At 40.5% G+C, this 18,538-nt stretch overlaps 1 protein-coding gene across 7 annotated transcripts; it reads left to right on the forward strand.

The window, feature by feature from the left end:
• Positions 1–433: 433 nt before the first annotated feature.
• LOC135493691 (Bardet-Biedl syndrome 7 protein homolog) lies at positions 434–17,916 on the forward strand. Of its 7 annotated transcripts, none has more exons than XM_064781210.1 (20): positions 434–449; positions 1,009–1,158; positions 1,667–1,798; positions 2,967–3,145; positions 3,476–3,662; positions 4,331–4,403; positions 4,927–4,993; positions 6,299–6,310; positions 7,517–7,566; positions 7,949–8,079; positions 8,569–8,653; positions 10,587–10,692; positions 12,187–12,379; positions 12,671–12,745; positions 13,404–13,606; positions 13,978–14,142; positions 14,813–14,922; positions 15,654–15,757; positions 16,233–16,356; positions 17,292–17,916. In XM_064781210.1, the coding sequence occupies exons 2-20, from the start codon at positions 1,120–1,122 to the stop codon at positions 17,426–17,428; spliced, it is 2,172 nt and encodes a 723-aa protein (XP_064637280.1). In that variant the 5' UTR covers positions 434–449; positions 1,009–1,119; the 3' UTR covers positions 17,429–17,916. The 7 variants fall into 7 exon arrangements, with proteins under 7 accessions (XP_064637280.1, XP_064637281.1, XP_064637278.1 ...); XM_064781211.1 differs by having other exon boundaries at positions 435–449; positions 1,005–1,158; XM_064781208.1 differs by having other exon boundaries at positions 440–577; positions 1,005–1,158.
• The last annotated feature ends 622 nt before the right edge of the window (positions 17,917–18,538 follow it).

Raw genomic sequence — 18,538 nt, forward strand, 5'->3', positions numbered from 1 at the left:
TCCATCGAATCGTTTCTAAGACAGTCGATACGCCTTCAGGATATTGAAGACTGTCCGGATATCTCTGCTCTTTTCCCATCTTCACATGACATCATTGTTCCCATGCCAGTGAGGACGAAAAGATCTTCATTTGTATTTGGCCGAGGACGGTGTCTCAATCTGATTTTCATAAAGTGAGTGATTGCTGTGCAGTGGTGTCTTCAGTAGGACAGCGTTTTAATTCAGTGTAAGCTCGGCTGCAGACAAAAGTCTCAATCAAAAGTGACAATATTGTGTTCCAAATTTGGAAATGATGTTGCCGGCAGTGCCTCAAACCATCCTAGAATGTGAATTTAATTGTCACGTCATCATAGGCCCACTCCTCCAAAAAACATATGAACGATTTTTTTGTGACACCCTGCATTGATTGGTTAGTATAGCTGACACAAGGTGGCGCCAACTATTTCCGGGTAAACATTCTTGCAAATTTGTTATTTTACACATCCAATAAATGCCGATTTTTACCTAAATACTGAAGATAAAGTTAAATTTCTTGTCCAACTGATGAAAACTGTTATAAGATATCGTCGACAACAAGGTAGTTATCAACAAAGCTGAACAATACAGGTTTAGAAGACAAATTGTTAGACTTTTGGACAAGATTGAAAAACTCAAACTGCTACTTTTGACAAGATTGAAAAGCTGCTACTTTTCAAGTCTTTCTTCTTTCTATTAATTTTTCTCTCAGACCCTCAACTTAAATCTTTTGAGGGTGCATTTAGCTGTCATATACCTCCAACAGGATGGATAGGGCACAAGTCAAAAAGGTCCAGAACAGAGTCAGAACAGAACGTTAACATGATGTAGATGAGATGGGAAACCCAAGGGCAAGGCCTATTTATGCTATACTAACACAGTCCAATGTTTTGTTGCGGTCACAGGTGTACTTGGAGTGCCGGTACAGAAAAAAATACAGTAAAATTGCTTTATAGAATACCGTTTGCATTTTATGTTCTTACCCCAAGGTAGACGGAGCTGACCAACTGACAAGTGACCGATACCTCTCCCCTTGTTGGATGGGACTTTTTGCTTGAAGACCCAGACTCCACCCTTTGACCGTTGACTGATAAAACTTTCAAGATGATGGAGCTGAACCTGTCACGGGTTGATTATGTCCAGGTAGGTGTCAACGAATTGCCATACTGTAAACAGAAGAAGTCTTGTGCCTCTTTATTTTTGCCATTCGTGAAAATTTTAAAGATGTCAATAACTCGCAAATTTGACTTGTGCAAGTTGAGGTTATTTGTGATGTCGACATGAATCTGGCAGTTCATGATAGTTAAATCTTGCATGTTGTATATTGCCATCTGATCTAAATCATTTAAACAATAAGACCATGCAAAGCCTAAGGCAGGTTATCCTCTCATGAGGGTCTTTCCTTGGGGCCTTTGACGAATTAGACCCGTTGCAGAGACAAATCTAAAAATTAATACAATAATTAGGCAGGATATGATTTGATATAAATCTGACATGAAAATGAAAGTTTGACTCGGAATCTGATCATGATGCTTGTTTGTCGATTTAAGAGTAACTTTGTTTCACAACAAATGCACTATGTTTTATAATCTGTTGATATGTATTAAGAGTTCATCATCCCTGCTTCTGCATTGCACTTTATATTTTCAAGGTTGGCATAACCTCCCAGAAGTCAATGAGACTACTGCCATCTGGTGGGAAGAAGGACGCACTACAGAAAGTCGCGGTGTGCGACCAAAATGGCGTGCTGCAATGTTTTGGCATGAAGAGAAGCGAAACACAGGTAAGGCTACTGGGCTTGCAAAATATAACAAAAAGTTCAGGAGTTAAAATTTGGGTATATAGTCTGACTCTGATATCAACTATGGTAGAGGTTTCATATGACTCGACACTATAACCCAAGTCTATCCTGAAACCTTTCAGTAGACCACAGATGAGCTGCTCAACCAGCGCTCCAATCTGAGCATTTCTGATCGGTACCCATTTCTACACCTGGGTGCAGAGAGGCAAGTGAGACAAAGAGACCTGCCTACAGTCTCACGTGGATATCTATTGTCTGAGAACAGGCCACTGCTGCCTGCGTGAGCACCTAAAATGACTCTAAGTGAGAGACACAACAGAATGCCGAGATGCCAGACAATGCCAGACACCAGTGCACATCCAATAAGGATCTCCCCTGCGCCAACGTATGTGAAAACAATTCTGGCCCGCAGAGACTCACGAGAAAATATGAAGCTGCGCATGTGGGGTGCTCTCCGCGGAGGGAGAAATTGCCATGTCTTTCTTGACACATCGTCATTGAAGCTCAAAGGAGAGCAATTATACATCTTAACTTATACATCATTTCGCACCCCTCAGCTGTTTCATGCGTGACAGCACACGGCCAGAGATTGCCCGTTGGCGTTGTGGGTTTTTTTGTTTTTTATATCAGCCACTAAGTTTTTAAATGAAATCTTGGGATAATGATTATGAATGTTTTGCATCTGATGAAATGGACGTAAAAGAGTGGATTGGCCCAGGTTTCTGTTGATAATGCCGTTTGTCCAGATACCCCTTTAACTCTTTTGTAAAGCCTGCCGCAAGAGATGCGCTGTCTTACAGTCGCTGGTGCTTTTGCCTCAAAGTTAAAGACTCTTCTTTTTAAAGACTATTTTGTCGTCTGATTTTATCTTCTCACTTATGTTTTACTTCAAATACTTATGTTTTATCGTCATATGTTTTAAAAATGCTCCTGTCTTATTTCATGTCCTGTAATGCTTATGTTTCATTTCACGGCCATTTTTATGTATGTACAGTGCATAGAAAACTTTTATGTTAACCTTGCACTTCAATATAAATTTATTATTATTATTAATTATTATTATTATTATAAAGCGCCGCTGACAATTGATTAGATATCAAGCAAATTGTAATGGCCTTCCTCTTGTACTGATGAATGTTCTTTTCCTCAGCATGTTTTCAAGACCTTGCCAAGCACCAATAAACTGACGAGGATGGAACTTGGAGGACCTGTTGGACAACCAAGGGAGAAAATCTTTGTAGCTTGTGGATCCGAGGTCCGAGGTTATACAAGAAGGGGAAAACAGTTTCTGGGGTTTGACACAAATCTCACGGAAAATATCAATTCTATGTAAGTATACGTGAATTCAGATGTTGATTTCAAGGGTATTCTCCAAGTCCTCTTGAAATGAGGAATCAATTTCAGAAAGTGTGTGTTCCTATTGCGTGTGCTGTGAGAAAGTATTCTAGAAATTGGACTTGCAATTTATAGCAGGTTCAAACTGTAGGCCTAACGGAAATCAGAGTTGCCTTGAGGGAACCTACGCTGCAATGTTTATCTGACTGTTTTGAATCTGTCAGGCTGAGATGTTTGAAAACAGCACAACCTATCGGCCAACATGTGTTTACATTCACTTACTGTGGCAAGAAATGCTAAAAAAGTTATCACATTTTTGTTCAGGCATGTTGAAGGCTCAGATCTGTTCACCTGCGGCAGCTACATCTTCAACCACTACCGTGACTGCAAGGACGTGAATTATTTCCTATGCGGCGATAAGATCAACGATGTGATATGCTTGCCCACTGAGAAGGTGACTGAGGTAACGCCGGTGTTGGCGTGTCAGGATCGTGTCCTCAGGGTACTTCAGGTAAGCTAGGCTGGTCTTTTTACTCACTGTAGGAGAGTCCATACAATTCCATAGTGTCCTGATTCACCACTTGGCCACCAGGGGGCCAAATCTAAAACCTTTCAAATGTGATAACTGCTTAACTACTTGCCCGATTGCCACCAATCTGATATCATGGGTACATCTAACCACCATACGGTATTATATGTCACATGGGTTTTGATTCAACCTACTTTTTAAGGTTGCAGAGGTTAAATGGATAGGATAAAATTTCCCATTTCAGGCATTTAGCTATAGCATGTTTCATAACCAGCATGAACTGTTAATTAAATGTGACCTGTCACAGCAAAACCAGGCGCATGTCGCTCTGAGCTTGGCAGGTTGAGACGGACTGTTTCTTCATTTCTCTTTTGTCTGCCTTTTGTGAAATATGAGCACATCAATTTCTTCCATTATCTCCTGGTGTCATTCATAGGCTCATCTTCCGTGCGGCATGCGCCTGGTTTTGCTGTGATGGGTCACAAATATCTATACGGTGAGCACAATGGCCTGTGGCCATTTCATTACCTATCATTTGGGCACACATACACTGTATAAAGGATGTGAACTATTTTCTTAAGCTTAAATTTTGTTATGGTTAAAGTTTTCCATGCTGAGTGTTGATTTGGTTTTCCATTCTTGTGTTACAGAACTCTGAACTGCTTTATGAAGTGGAGGTCCCTGGTCCACCATCCTGTCTCTGTCTCTATGGTAACCATGGAGGTAAGTCATGTGACCTACTTTTCAATTGGTGGATACTGTATTACAATAGACAATACTAGTATTCAAGTTCTTAAAGTCAGCTAATTCTAGTCTCTATGGTAACCATGGAGGTAAGTCATGTAACCTACTTTTCAAGTGGCGGATTCTGTATTACAATAGACAATACTGGTATTCAAGTTCTTAAAGTCAGCTCATCCTAGCCTCCACACACAACAAGCCTCAATCGGTTTTCGAAAATTGTCCCCAGGTGTCATTTACCACATGTACCTACCACATGAGAGAGTCTCCATCCATATTGACATATCTCCTGATGGTCCTATGAGAGAGCTTCCATCCATATTGACATATCTCCTGATGGTTGCATGCGAACACCTCTCGATCGTGCATTTATACCAGTTCCCAGTGTGACATTATGATATAATACATGATGTAATGTATAAGAGTCTTTCTCATAACATCCTTTGATAAAAACTCCAAGTATGGCATCCCTGCGGCCTGACAAGTCGTTCTTTCTCATTCCCAGGTGATGAAGGCAATGAACTCCTCTATGGAACAGCAGACGGCAAGATAGGCTTGGTCCAAATAAGCAGGTATAAAGATTGTTGCAAGTTGGTAATTTTTTGTGAAAAAGTTGTGGTTTTTTTTAAGCTCGTCAGTATGACAGTATATTGCCACCCTATATCTTTAGAACTCATAAGCAGGAAAACATGTCAACTTTGTTGGTATGTATTTTCTTCGAATTCATGAAATGTTTTTCGAGTTGACAGATTTTGTCAATTTCAGTTGGCCAATTATAAACTGTACTGCATTTTATTTCTGCACTTCTTCAGTTCTAAATCCTTTGTTTGATAATTTTCTGTTTGTTTTGTTTAAATCTTGTTGCTAGGCTCATAAGAGATATTCATGACAGGTACAGCCCTCTAAAAGAAATCACATCACATTTTATATTTCACTCATTTTATGAGTTTTATACTATCACTTCACCAAAAAACAATTTTGTTTGGCAACTGCATGCTGTTATCCATTTTTAAATGAGTACATGTATTAGCTTTAGAAAAAATTTCTTCAATTTCCACATTTCGTTAATCATCATTTACTGGGATTATGTTTTTCACCTCTACAGCAAAAGAATCAGGTGAATTTCACGAGTTTTGCACCGAAGATTCCGTCCGTACCACTCTTGTCACCAGTCATTTCTTTTATTCGAACAGCATTTAAATCCTCATGCATTATGGGCCGTGCACATTGTCTGTCATATCTCTTTCACACAATGGTGAATTTCGCATTGAAAAATGAATTTTGTAGAAAATATTCCATGTAAGCTTACCCTTGGCCTTTCCCCTTGTGCATGGTAAACTCCCAGAAACAGCTAGAGTTAATAACTTCCGATCACCATTTGATCACATTTTGCTGCTATTTCCACCCAGAAAACGATTAAATTGCTCACAATAAATCCTAAAATTGGCAACATTTGGTGTCAAAATCTGAAGAAAGCATAGAAAAACCACTATAAAAGCAACAAAATCTGCCAGTAATTTCTAAAACTAGCTGATGCCTCCATGCTGGACACTTTCAAGCAGAGCATAAAATTTGAAAAGGGCTTGTGGCCGGTTCAAAGGCGAAGCAAAAAGAGACAATAACGAAAAACCAAGGTGCTGCTTCCTGCTAAACCTCTTTGATAGCTGAAGCGCTACTTTAGAGGATTGAGTACTTTCTTGACTTTTGCAGAGACAATGGCATTAAATGGGTGAAAACACTTTGTAATAAGCGTACTGAGTTCACTGCTAAATTTTGAAATTGAAGTTAATTTCACAGATGCCCTCGGTCACCCAATGTGCTGATAATATACATGTATAATTTCTGTTTGATAAGTTTGTGCATCTTAACTTTTGCAGGAAGTTTGACAGGTAACTACTTGTGTCACATTCACAAACTTTTCCAGGTGTTACAGACATGATCTCCCCTCCCCACCCTGCGGGACCGTCCCTTATAGGGCGGTTCCCAATTCCAATTTATACCCAGATTGCCTCTGTCATTTTGTGCTTTGGAACCAATCTATCCTACCTGTCCCTATATTCCAGTAGCATGATGGTGGCTTGATTTAGATTGAACATGTTCATAGGTTTGAGCCGTGTCAATTTGTCAATAGGGTAGCGGCAAAACTACAGGCCCCGCTATGTGGTGCTGACTGTCACTGGGATTCCATCACACGGGGTGACTTCGAACTGTGGGGTAACTTCAAACAGCCTCCTGAGGACAATTAAGACAATTTTTTCAACGTCACCCCGATATTTAAAGTTACCATGTGACGGTATTGCATTGCGTGACAAAAACGTGACGTAACTTATGTCTGTTTTTTACGTCATGTTGATGCAGACCCGAGTGAAATTTAGCGCAGCTTCTGTGATGCTGATACCCTATTTTGATATGCCTGTTGTTCCTTAGTCACAGTCTGTATAGATTTAAGCTGCAGCATCTCTCAGTCACCATGTTAGACCCCCTGTTCATTTCACGTGCTGCTGCGTAATCGCGATGCTTTCTGGCTTCAGCGTACCGGTGATGAAATCTCCACAGTCCTGCATCCTCATCTTGCCTTTTCACTGGTTACCAACGTCGGTATTCCGTTGGTTGTCCTACATGTACACCCGTGATTAGAGTTTTCTTAGATTCACAGAACACATTCTTGTAGGAATAATTTGAAATGTGCATGTTATTTACCTCACCTATGTTCACAGGAGATCACTTTGAAATAAAATAATCACAGCATTGCCAAAAAAACCCACTGTACATGTAGGTATTTAAACATATGTCTTGACTGGCCAGAGTACATAGAGCCAGGCTGACCTGGGGTACTACACCTTTCTTCTATCTACGGACTTCTGCTCTTTTTTCTTCCTTTGCAGATAAAATATATATGGAGACTTACATGTAAATACAAAAGAAAGCTAGCATCACTTGAGATTGCTAGATTATTGCTATATCCCAAGTTTTGCTCTAACCCAAAGTCGAGAACACCTCTATAGACTTAAGGTCCAGAGGTGTTCTGTGCATTTCTCTAAAGGTGCATTAGTTTAAGATATGAACATCAGTTATTTTTTTACTCTTCTTTTCAGGGTTTCTCCTAATCACAGATGGGTGGTACCGAATGAAAAGCGCAGTGGCGGTAAGTTATGAGTTGAGACAAAAATGATAGCATGCGTGGGTGTGATGGGAAAGTTGGATTCTTATAAGGCATTTCCATGGCCAGGTTCTTGCTCAAAGAGCTTGGCCATCCCAGAATCTTCCGTGATGCTAGGATGCAGCTAGTTAGTGCTCACTTAAACCTTAGGATTCCAACAGGAAAGAACTAGGTGAAACTTTCTGTTAATCTTTAAATTTTGAAAAATGGACCAAAAATAAGCATGTAGAGGCATTTTTGTGCAAGTAGATGCTGACTCATGGACAAGATTTTTACAAGAAAACGGTTTCAGACTTTTTGTAACAGCTCATTGGCTTCAGTGTGATTCGGAGTGTTCATTATTTTATATCTAAGACATATTTTCCAGGTGTCCTGAGTCTCGACAATTATGACATCACAGCGGATGGCGTCCTAGACCTGTTGGTTGGACGGGACGATGGCCTGGTTGAGGTCTATGGTTATGATGAAGCTGATGAGCCTGTCAAGCGATATAGCACAGTTAGTATAGGCCCTTACTTTCAAAGCTGGGGTTATTTTTAGGCCAAGACTTTTTGTTTTGGCTCTAAAGTGAGTGTTGTGTGTCACTATTGTTGGGTGCCAATTGGAGTGATCGGCATAGTGAAAATGAGGTAGGTGGATTCTAACACGAGTATTCCAAACCGATTGTGGTCTTTTGCTTGCCCTGGTATGTTTATTCAGCAGGTACGTACAACAGATGGGGTCTTTTGCTGGCCCTGGCATGTTTATTCAATAGGTACATACAACAGATGGGGTCTTTTGCTTGCCCTGTCATGTTTATTCAGCAGGTACATACAACAGATGGGGTCTTTTGCTTGCCCTGTCATGTTTATTCAATAGGTACGTACAACAGATGTTGTCTTTTGCTTGCCCTGTCATGTCAGGCAAAAGGTTGAAGAAAACCTGAGTTTACAATTTATAAGTCAAAGCAAATGCAGTAAAGTGACTTGTTGTATTCCTACATTTCAGTTGTGCAGTGAGAGTGTGACTGCTGTCCAAGGTGGCGTTGTGGCATCTGCTGGGTATGATGAGGTCATCTGTTCAACATATGCAGGTATGTTTTTCTTTTTATAGGGATCATAATTGTATTACATGTGCTTTCATGACAGAATCACAGAGGATTTTGCCCGACCAGCGCTTTAGTACTTTTACATTTTCACCAACCAGGAAAATGTGACCCGGCATGGCAAAATGAGTTGCATGTTGCACAGAAGATGAGCCTAAAATGACACCAGGACATAATAGAAGAAATTGATATACTCAGATTTAACAAAAGGCAGACAATAGCGAAATGAACAACCAGTCCGTCTCAACCTGTCAAGCTCGGAGCGACATGCGACTCATTTTGCCACGGCGGGTCACAAGTGTGCCTTTTCTTAAGTCTGGTGTGGCTCGGTTAGCTAGATTATGCCAGCTGAACATGTGGGCAGTAGGGTTTATTCAGAAATGCTCATATATGCATTTTATAGCGTAATGACTTATTGATGTTGCAACCACTGCTTTGATACCCACTGAGGCTTGGGATGGGAATTGATTTGCTCGTGCAAAATTCACTTTAAACATTACCAGTATCACGGGATGAAAGGCTGAGTGTAAACCTATTGATAATTAGTCCAATGTGTGGTCGACACACTGGTGAGCTCTGTTATAATGTTCGATGACAGCATCAAATCCTGCGTGGATATGATGCATTAGCAGCAGACGACAGGTTGCTCTCCATCGTCCAGAGTAATGTTGGACACAAATCGTGGCTAGGGCCCAGGTCTATTAAGCTAAAGACAAATATGATGACAATGATGATGATGATGAAAACAGAGCACTGTTTATGATAAATATGCCATGGTTCAGGGCGCGATGAAAAAACAAAATTTCTTTGCATTGAGGTCACCTTAGGCCTAAACACTCCAGCATTGATTGTTCTTTTACTTTTATACGGAAGCATTGTTTGTTTCATGTATAAATTTATTCCCTTTGCAATGTTTAGTCAATGGTCTTAAGGGCAGTGACAGACTGGTGCGTCACTTCAGCATTTATGATGTCATTTCCTGCACCAATTCGTAATTATGCAGCATGATGAAACTTAAGTGCAAAAATCTGACCCGCCACGCCAGTCTGTCACACATGCGGTTACAGACAGGTCGGCGGTTACAGACAGGTCATCATCATTACCGTTACCGTTACCGTCATAGTGGCATCTTGGCCCATGAAGGGTCTTTGCCTCCTTCATACGTAAACTTCTGCACTTCTTCATTTTATACGCATGCGGGTTTAACACAGTGGGAAGAAACAAAAAATTTAACTTTTTACACTATTTACAGATTGTCATGGACCTTCATTTCTTCTTTAGTCGTTCTACATATAGCAATTCGCATCCTAACTCTCTTTTTCTGGTATCTGATTTTCATCAACATATCTTACTTGTCCTTCAATGATCCGGCATATATATATCATGTACCAGCCACTAAAATTCGTACATATCCTTTGATTTGCCCCATAGTTTATCCAGCCTGTTTTTAAAGGCATTTACAGCATTGTATTTACGCATGCGCGAGTAACCGGATGTAAACAAATTAAGTCACATGCATTTGATTGAAGATATTTATAGCTCTCCACGTGCTTTTATTTACAGAATGGGTATTCCATGAAATAACTGGATTTCTCCTGGCTTGTCATCATGCAATCTACAGTTATTTAGTTGAGCCACACTTTTTAAAATAATTTGGATTTTCCTTCCCTTATTAATTAGTAGAAAATAAAAATAAAAAAAACTCCCCCATTATGGGCATTTATGCCTGAATTATTTTATTTCAACCTTAGAGTAAAAGGACTTTATTACTCCAAATGCTTCATTTGTAAAACACATGGATTTGTTTACATCCGGTTACTCGCGCATGCGTAAATACAATGATGACGACCTGTCTGTAACCGCAAGTGTCTGTCACCGTCCATAGTGAGAACAACTACATTATCCTTCTAACCCACTCTAGGCTGGATTTATGGGCTAACCACCAAACCGTGGTTTCATGAACTTGTCCTGCCCAAAAATGCAACAACAATTAGTGAAGACACAAAGCAAAACATTTTAATTTTAAGGTAACCAGCTGTATTGATGTCATCCCTGAATGTTCTTACTAGCTTCTGCATGCTGGACAATGTTTATGGTCCTAAAAGCTCTTGCAATCTGATACTGATGGATTGTGAAATGCTTATGCCCTGGACAACTTGGATTTTATTTCCAAACCCTAAAATTGTAGTATTTGCATGCATACTCCCTGCGCAGTGATAGTAGTGTGATGAAGCGGTATCCTACAATATGCTTGAATATTATCGCTGCTTTGCCTTTGGAGAATGGTCTGCATGTTGTTAGCTCTGCCAAATTTAGGTGATGATATTTTGGATCACCCTGTATTGCCATTCCAGCACTTGTTTGCACCCCTGCATGTTGTATATTAATGCATTCTGTGTTGTTTCCGCATGATAGGATGGGTCCTCGGCCTAACCACCGAACCACTCACGAAGGCCGCTGGACCGAGCGAGGTCTTCATTGACAGGGACACACATAATAAAGTGGTGAACATGAAGTAAGGAACTGTACTACTAAATTTTAAAGGCCTATGTTGTTCATGTACGTTGTATTTACTTGTGGCTCAAGTAAATAGAAATAAACATTGCCGCTGTACGTAATAACGATAATCATCCTATGGAGTACATCTTTACCTGTGTACACAACAGCAGTGATGAAATTTGTATTCAATGTGTATTTGTGCAATTGAAAAATCTCAAATTTCAAATTCAAATTTTGAATGAATGGCGTAGGTCTTCAGGGTGACCCGAAATACCATGTGATATAACCTCACACACATGACATTTAATGAGCATTGGATTGATTTCAATAAGCATGATATTGGCCTCTTAGGAGTGAGGTTACAAGCATGGTATAAATCTTGGGCCACTCATAAAATGTTAGCTTTTAGACTACTACAATAGATTTCATAACTTTTTGGTTGGTGATTGTTGGTTTTGTTCTGTTTAGGTACAGTATTCTATAATAGACTGACTCTGAATGACAACACACACATTTATAGGTTCACGAATTTGTACCACTGCATGTTGTGAAAACTGCATGCATTATTGTTTTCCTTGTAATGTGTGTCAAATGTTGGGTTAACCCTTTGATGTATGAAACGCCGCACAAACAAGTGATTTAAATTGCTTCAATTGTCAGGTCATAGCGATCACCTATCTTTGTTACATCTACTTTATTACTCTGAGAGAATTCTCCTTCAATTTGTGGATATGATTCTACATATAGTTTATGTTGGCTAGCTAGCTTGCTGTCATTAACAGTGTCAACAAGAATCCTCCTTAAATATTACAAAGTGACAAGTAGGCCCACTCTGCTGTGAAATTTAGCACTAGCATACTACATATGTAACACATAGCCAAAAATGTATCAGGCACAAACTGTATAACGAATAAATTTAGCACCATCACTGATTTATCGTAATACTGTTTTAATAATGAATTATTTCAAATTTTAATTGTTTGTATACAAATGCTTCTAAGCAATATTCTTTCATTCTTTAGATCTGACCTTGAAGAACTGCAACAGAAAGTGTTGAAAGAGCGTGAAAAATATCAAAGCACCGCTCAGAGCAAGAATGCAGTGTCAGCCGTCCCAAAGTTTAACATCAACGATAAATACGTCCTTGATCGTGAAGATGCGAGTTATACTCTGAGTCTTGAGGTTCAGATGGCAATTGATAATGTGCTGTTACAGGTAAGTTTACTGTGATTAATATGGAGAACTTGCGGGGATGGATCCAAGGGGGGTCGACATGGCCCCAGCCCCCCTATTTTCTGCCAACTTGAAAAACTCTCAGTTGGTTTGGCTCTCAGGAAAACCCTTGAAATTATCTTCATGATTTCTGGATTCAATTTACTCTGCCTTCTGCCCAAAATCATTCGTCGAATAAAAAGCACAATGTCACATCTTGGCACCATTATTATTATATAAATACTGGTAACCATTTATTTGTTTATTGTTTTATTTTCTTGACTTTCGTTTCAGAGTGATGTACCTATTGACCTGTTGGATGTAGACAAGAACTCAGCAGTGGTCAGTTACAGTCAGTGTGATCCCGAGGTAAGAGTGTTATGTATGCCCCGGGGTGGTCTGCCTAAAGCCTCCACCTTCTTTGGAATCAGAAGCACAATTTTGTGGGGTGTTTGTTTGGATTCCCACGGAACTTGTTTTAACCATCAATGGAATCTCTTCTTCTTCTTAGACTCCTCATCCCTAGTAGGACACGAGGCCACATTACGTTCCCTCCATTGTTTTTCTGGCCTTGGCTTCCCTTTGCGCCTCATCCAACATCAGTCATCAAATCTAACTTGTCGGACGTTGTTCTCCCCCATGTGGCCTTTGGGGAGCTATGTTTCCTCTTTCCTTGGGAGTCCAAGGTAGGGCAGTCTTGGCTATGCTGGCTGGCTTCATCCGGAGGACAAGTCTGAGCCATCTCAGCCTGCGCCGTCTGATTCCATTGGCTACATCCTCAGTCTGAGTCCTAACGTGGAGGGCATCCTTGGAGATTTTCCTTGGCAAAAACACCTTGCAGCTCTGCCACAGGCACCTATTGTGTAATACAGACAGTTTGGTCATTTCATCTTTGGAATTGCCATATTTTTAATGGGAATACATATAAATGGTACAAGTGATAGTAAAAACAGACAAATCGTGAGCTCATTTCAACCACCAGCTTTGTCTGTATATGTAACTGTAATTTGTCTCGTTCAATTTTCAGCAAGGCAATTTCCTACTTGCCACATACAGATGTCAGGCCAACACGACACGATTAGAATTGAAAGTGCGCTCGATCGAGGGGCAGTACGGCATGTTGCAGGCATACGTCACACCGCGTCTGCAGCCGAAGATCTGTCAGGTCAAGCAGTATCATATCAAGCCGTTATCATTACATCAGCGGATGCACGTCTTTGATGAAGAAAAGTAAGAAATCAATGTTACTTGTGACCTCGGGCAAATTTTTAAAAAGGACCGCAATATTATGTCGAAGAGAAATAATTTTGCTCGAATTATAATGTTCACTCAAATATTTAGCATCATGGCTGTATCACTACAAGGAAATACAGTAGAACCTCTCTATTGAGGACACCCCTGGGACTGACAATTGCTGTCCTTAATAGAGAAGTGTCCTGATTAGAGAGGTCAATTTGAATGGAAACAACCAATTTGGGACCAAAACTAGTGTTCTTAACAGAGAGGTTGTCCTTAACAGAGAGGTTGTCCTTAATGGAGAGGTGTCCGCTAAGGGACGTTCTACTGTATATTGTATTTTTCTCTCCCTATCTGTTTTTTAGGCCACATAACACCCTGAAGTTGACAGGCAACTTCAGTTTGGCTGAGATGCATTCGTGGGTGTGTTTCTGCCTTCCTGAACTCCCTGAGAGAACCCCAGCTGGTGACTCCTGCACCTTTCAGTTCACCTCAACATTCTTGAATACACAGTTGCAGTGCTGTTACAGGTAAGCTTTTTGAAAAGAAAAGGGCCTGCTGAACTGAACCCCAGAGCCTGCCACGCCAATGAATTCTTCACAGGTTCAAGGCCCGAATCAGACCAATTCATCAGTTGATTGGTGCTACATGCAATAATAATGATATTTATTGCACCCCCATAACTTGGGAAAAGAAATATACAAGTACATGTACATTCAAAGACAGTACATAGTAGTTTAAACTTATCAGTACATAGTATAGTAAATTAAAATCACTTGAGCAAAGGCCTGGTCAGGGCCATATACATAAAAGATATATAATGAAATTTAAAAACTCTTCAGTAAGAGCCTGGTCAGGGCCAACTCGGTGCCCCCATTATTGTAAGTAGGGGAGCGGAGGAGAGATCGAAGAGAGTCCACGACTCCGATATGATCCTCTATGACAGTCTAGGTTTTCTTGAGGTCTCTTATTTTCTTCTACATTTCAATATGCTATCAAAGATTTATCACATGTTGGCAAGCTCGCATTTTTCTGTGGTGATAATTGTACAGTATTGTTGATAGAGACAGGGAGTTGTTTAGCACAGTAGGTAATATTACTGGTCTACCATTCAAGAAGGCTTGAGGTTTAAATCCGAGGAGAACCCAATACAAGTTACCCAGAGATTAACTTTTAGCAATTTATTCGATGTTATTACAGGAAAGGCGATGCATTGTTCCGATCTGACAACATTTCCACCATCTCCATCCTGAAGGACGTCTTGACCAAGGAGGCTACAAAAAAGAAAATCAGGCTCGACATAACATATGGTAAGGTCTTTGTCTTTTCCATAAGAGCTTTCATCATTGTCAGCATATCAACAGTGGTTAAAATACAGTAGAACCTCTCTATTAAGGACACCGTCAAGACTAACAAGTGCTGCCTTAATAGAGAGGTGTCCTGATTAGAGAGGTCAAATTGAATGGAAACCATCACTTTGGGACCAAAACTAGTGTCCTTAATAGAGAGGTTGTCTTTAGTAGAGAGGTGTCTGTTAAGGGAGGTTCCACTGTATAGAACCTGCTATGGGTCAGCGATAGCGACTGTCAAGAAGTTAATCCATGTTTTCTCTTTAACTGAGAAATTGCCAAAAAGTTTTGATTGAAAATTGGCGCATAAATTGTTTAAGTACCGTCAGTTTTTCAACTTATAAAAGTTCAAAATCTTATCTGGGCACTTTACAATTCAAGGGCTGTTGTGAGGTTGAGTCAGTCTTTGAATGAATGCCGCTATTTTACAGACATCAACGAGGAATCCATCCTGCACACGCTGAATGTTCAAAAACTTATCTGGGCACTTTGCAATTCAGGGGTTGTTTCGAGGTTGAGTCAGGGGTTCTTTTGAGGTTGAGTCAGTCTTTGAATGAATGCCGCTATTTTCAGACATCAACGAGGAATCCATCCCGCACACGCTGAATGTTCAAAAACTTATCTTGGCACTTTGCAATTCAAGGGTTGTTTTGAGGTTGAGTCAGTCTTTGAATGAATGCCGCTATTTTCAGACATCAACGAGGAATCCATCCCGCACACGCTGCAGTTGATCCATCCAAAGTTAGAGTACCAACTTCTCCTTGCCAAGAAAGTACAGCTCATCGATGCACTGAAGGTAATTGCCTTAGTTAATCAGTGTGGGTTGACCGCAACAGTCTTACCTATTTTTCCACAAATAGAGTGAAGAACCAGTTCTATTGGGCATTAATAGGCCAACTATTTTTGTTCAAAAATTTGAAATTTGAATTTTTAGGAATTTTTTTAGCCACAAAAAAATACAATAACATGAACAATGTAGGCATATGATTATAAACAAATCTATTCTGGCACAAAATCTGCTCTATTAGTGCTAAATATTGAATACCATTGTCTTTCCCAGTGTTATCTCTTCATCAGAAATCTTTACCAACGAGCCGTGTTAAAGTGAAGTCGGAAAGCCCTGAGTGACCCTTAGTACACGTGGCTGTACATGTATGGTTGTAATAGCAAATGTTGCTGATTTGAATTCGCTCTGGTGGCCAGAATGTTTCTAGGACACCGTTATGGTGATAAAAGTTACGATCTTGACTTTTGAGTGATTCTTTTTGTAGGAGTTGCAAGTGCATGAAAACGACACATCGTTCATGTCGCCAGAGTACCAACAGATTCTAAAAGATGCCGACTCTTTACAAGCGGAATACAAACGTCAGCCATGCCATTTGGAGAGGCTCTATGGTATCCTTTGAAAATGTTTATGTAATGTAATGTAATGTAAATATGCATTTATATAGCGCACGTTCCAGGTCGTAGTGATCTGCTCACATCATTGACCCTTATGCCCGGGTGAAAAGCACAGTCTTCAGTTGTCTCCCCTATGAGTTGGTTTGTGACGTTAGGGAGAATAATCCTCCTAACTTTGCAATCCAACGTAGTAATCCATGGGTGATTGGTGGTGATCACAGTATTGCGTAACTGGATTAGGCGGTCTCTGGTGTACACAATGTTCTGCATTGTTGGTTCTCCTGAAAATAAACACCCGAGTGTATGTCTTATACAACCATGTACATACACAGGAACCAAAATGGCCACAGTGGCCAATGTAGACAACCCAGAAAGTTCGCCATCAGAGTATTCCTTGAAGACCACATATGGGCAATACTCCAACATTTAACCATTTAAATATGGACTGGAGGTAATTTTTACAGATGTTACACCTCTATGATGCTATTACGGGGAGGGTGCTCAAATTGCGCGAGAGAAAACCCCAAAATAATCGATATTTCTTCAGTTTTGTTAATTTTATTCAATAGATGTCACTCATTTATAGCCTTGGATGGCAAGACATACAGCTGGTTGAGGAAGGACACTCCAAAATCGAAAACAGCCACAAGTCTATGTATTTAAAAGGGACCATGTAATTTGGCATTGGAATAAATACCATAACCCAGAAATCAAATCTGATGAAGACAGTATTCCCAACATAGAAGGAGAAGATCGACAAAACGTTTTCTCGAGTAGAGGGGGGGACTTGCATTTGTGGAAAATACACCCACCCTAACTATAGCTTTGCCAGTCATGAAGAGGTATGACATTTTTCTAGTGCAATGTACATGAATAATTGATAATTTTCAGTGATGGGTGTCGATTTATTTCCTTAACCTGGATTCCAGGCATGATCACAGATCTCTTCATCGACAAATTCAAGTTCAAAGGTCAAAACGTGAAGACCCGCGTCCCAGTGCTGCTGGAAGTTCTTGACAATTATGATCTGAATACGCTGATTGGGTTCTTCCAGTCACAGGACTAAGGGGAATGATTGAGCTGCCATCCTTTGCTCCGTCTGTCCAAGGAGTGGAAAAATGGAACTTTAGCAGCAATTTCTCATTCTGTCTTTCCCATGAGTGAGGGAGAAAAATGACTTTACCTGCCATCATTCGCATTGTCTGTCCTAGGAGTGAAATGAAAACAATGACTTTAGCAGCTGTTCCTGACGCTGTCATTAGCAAGTGTAAGGACAAAACACCGACTCCTTTTAGCAGCTGTCCGTCACTCTGGCCCGTTTGTTGGAAAGAATGTTAGCTCATAACATCATGCAGACATGTCGTTTCCTGTACATCAATGCACATGTAACAACATGTCGACATGATGTTTTAAGCGAACATGCTTAAACAACTACGCCCTGGTTTTCCCAGTTGCTGCATGTAGATGTTGAGGCCGTCCATGTTTTTACTTAGTGCCTGTGATTTCTGTCCCTGTGTAGGGATCTTGTTGTGATAATAAATGATGTTGTGAATATCGTATATTGTTGTAGTTGTGGTATTGACTGCCCCAATCTCGCACATGTGGGGTTCCCTGAGATTGCCCCAGCCAATAACCAGGGTGCGGTGTCCAATCACGTGCCTGGCGGGCCATATAGGCTTTGACACAGCCATATTCAGGGGAGAGGTTATACCCTAGAATCCTGAGACATCTACTAAGTTCAATCAGCAGGCAAGACATGAGCAACAGAAGTTCAATCACATGCCTGGCGGGCCATATAGGCCTCAAGACAGCCATATTCAGGAGAGAGGTTATACCCAAGAATCCTGAGACATCTACTAAGTTCAATCAGCAGGCAAGACATGAGCAACAGAAGTCCAATCTCATGCCTGGCGGGCCATATAGGCCTTGACACAGCCATATTCAGGGGAGAGGTTATATACCCAACACATCTACTACATGTAAGTTCAATCAGCAGATAAGACACGAGCAACAAAATCGGGCATTTCCAGCAAGCAACCTCATTATTAGTGGTCAATTAGCAATACCAATTGCACCTCTACACTTTCAGTCAAGTGTTTGGCTGATAAACACAAGGCTAAAAAGACCACATCTTGCTTTCGTTGACTTTGCCCCGAGTCCAAAGTTGGCACTGCCA

This window comes from Lineus longissimus, chromosome 9 (genome assembly GCF_910592395.1).
Source record: "Lineus longissimus chromosome 9, tnLinLong1.2, whole genome shotgun sequence".
Classification (NCBI taxonomy): domain Eukaryota; kingdom Metazoa; phylum Nemertea; class Pilidiophora; order Heteronemertea; family Lineidae; genus Lineus; species Lineus longissimus.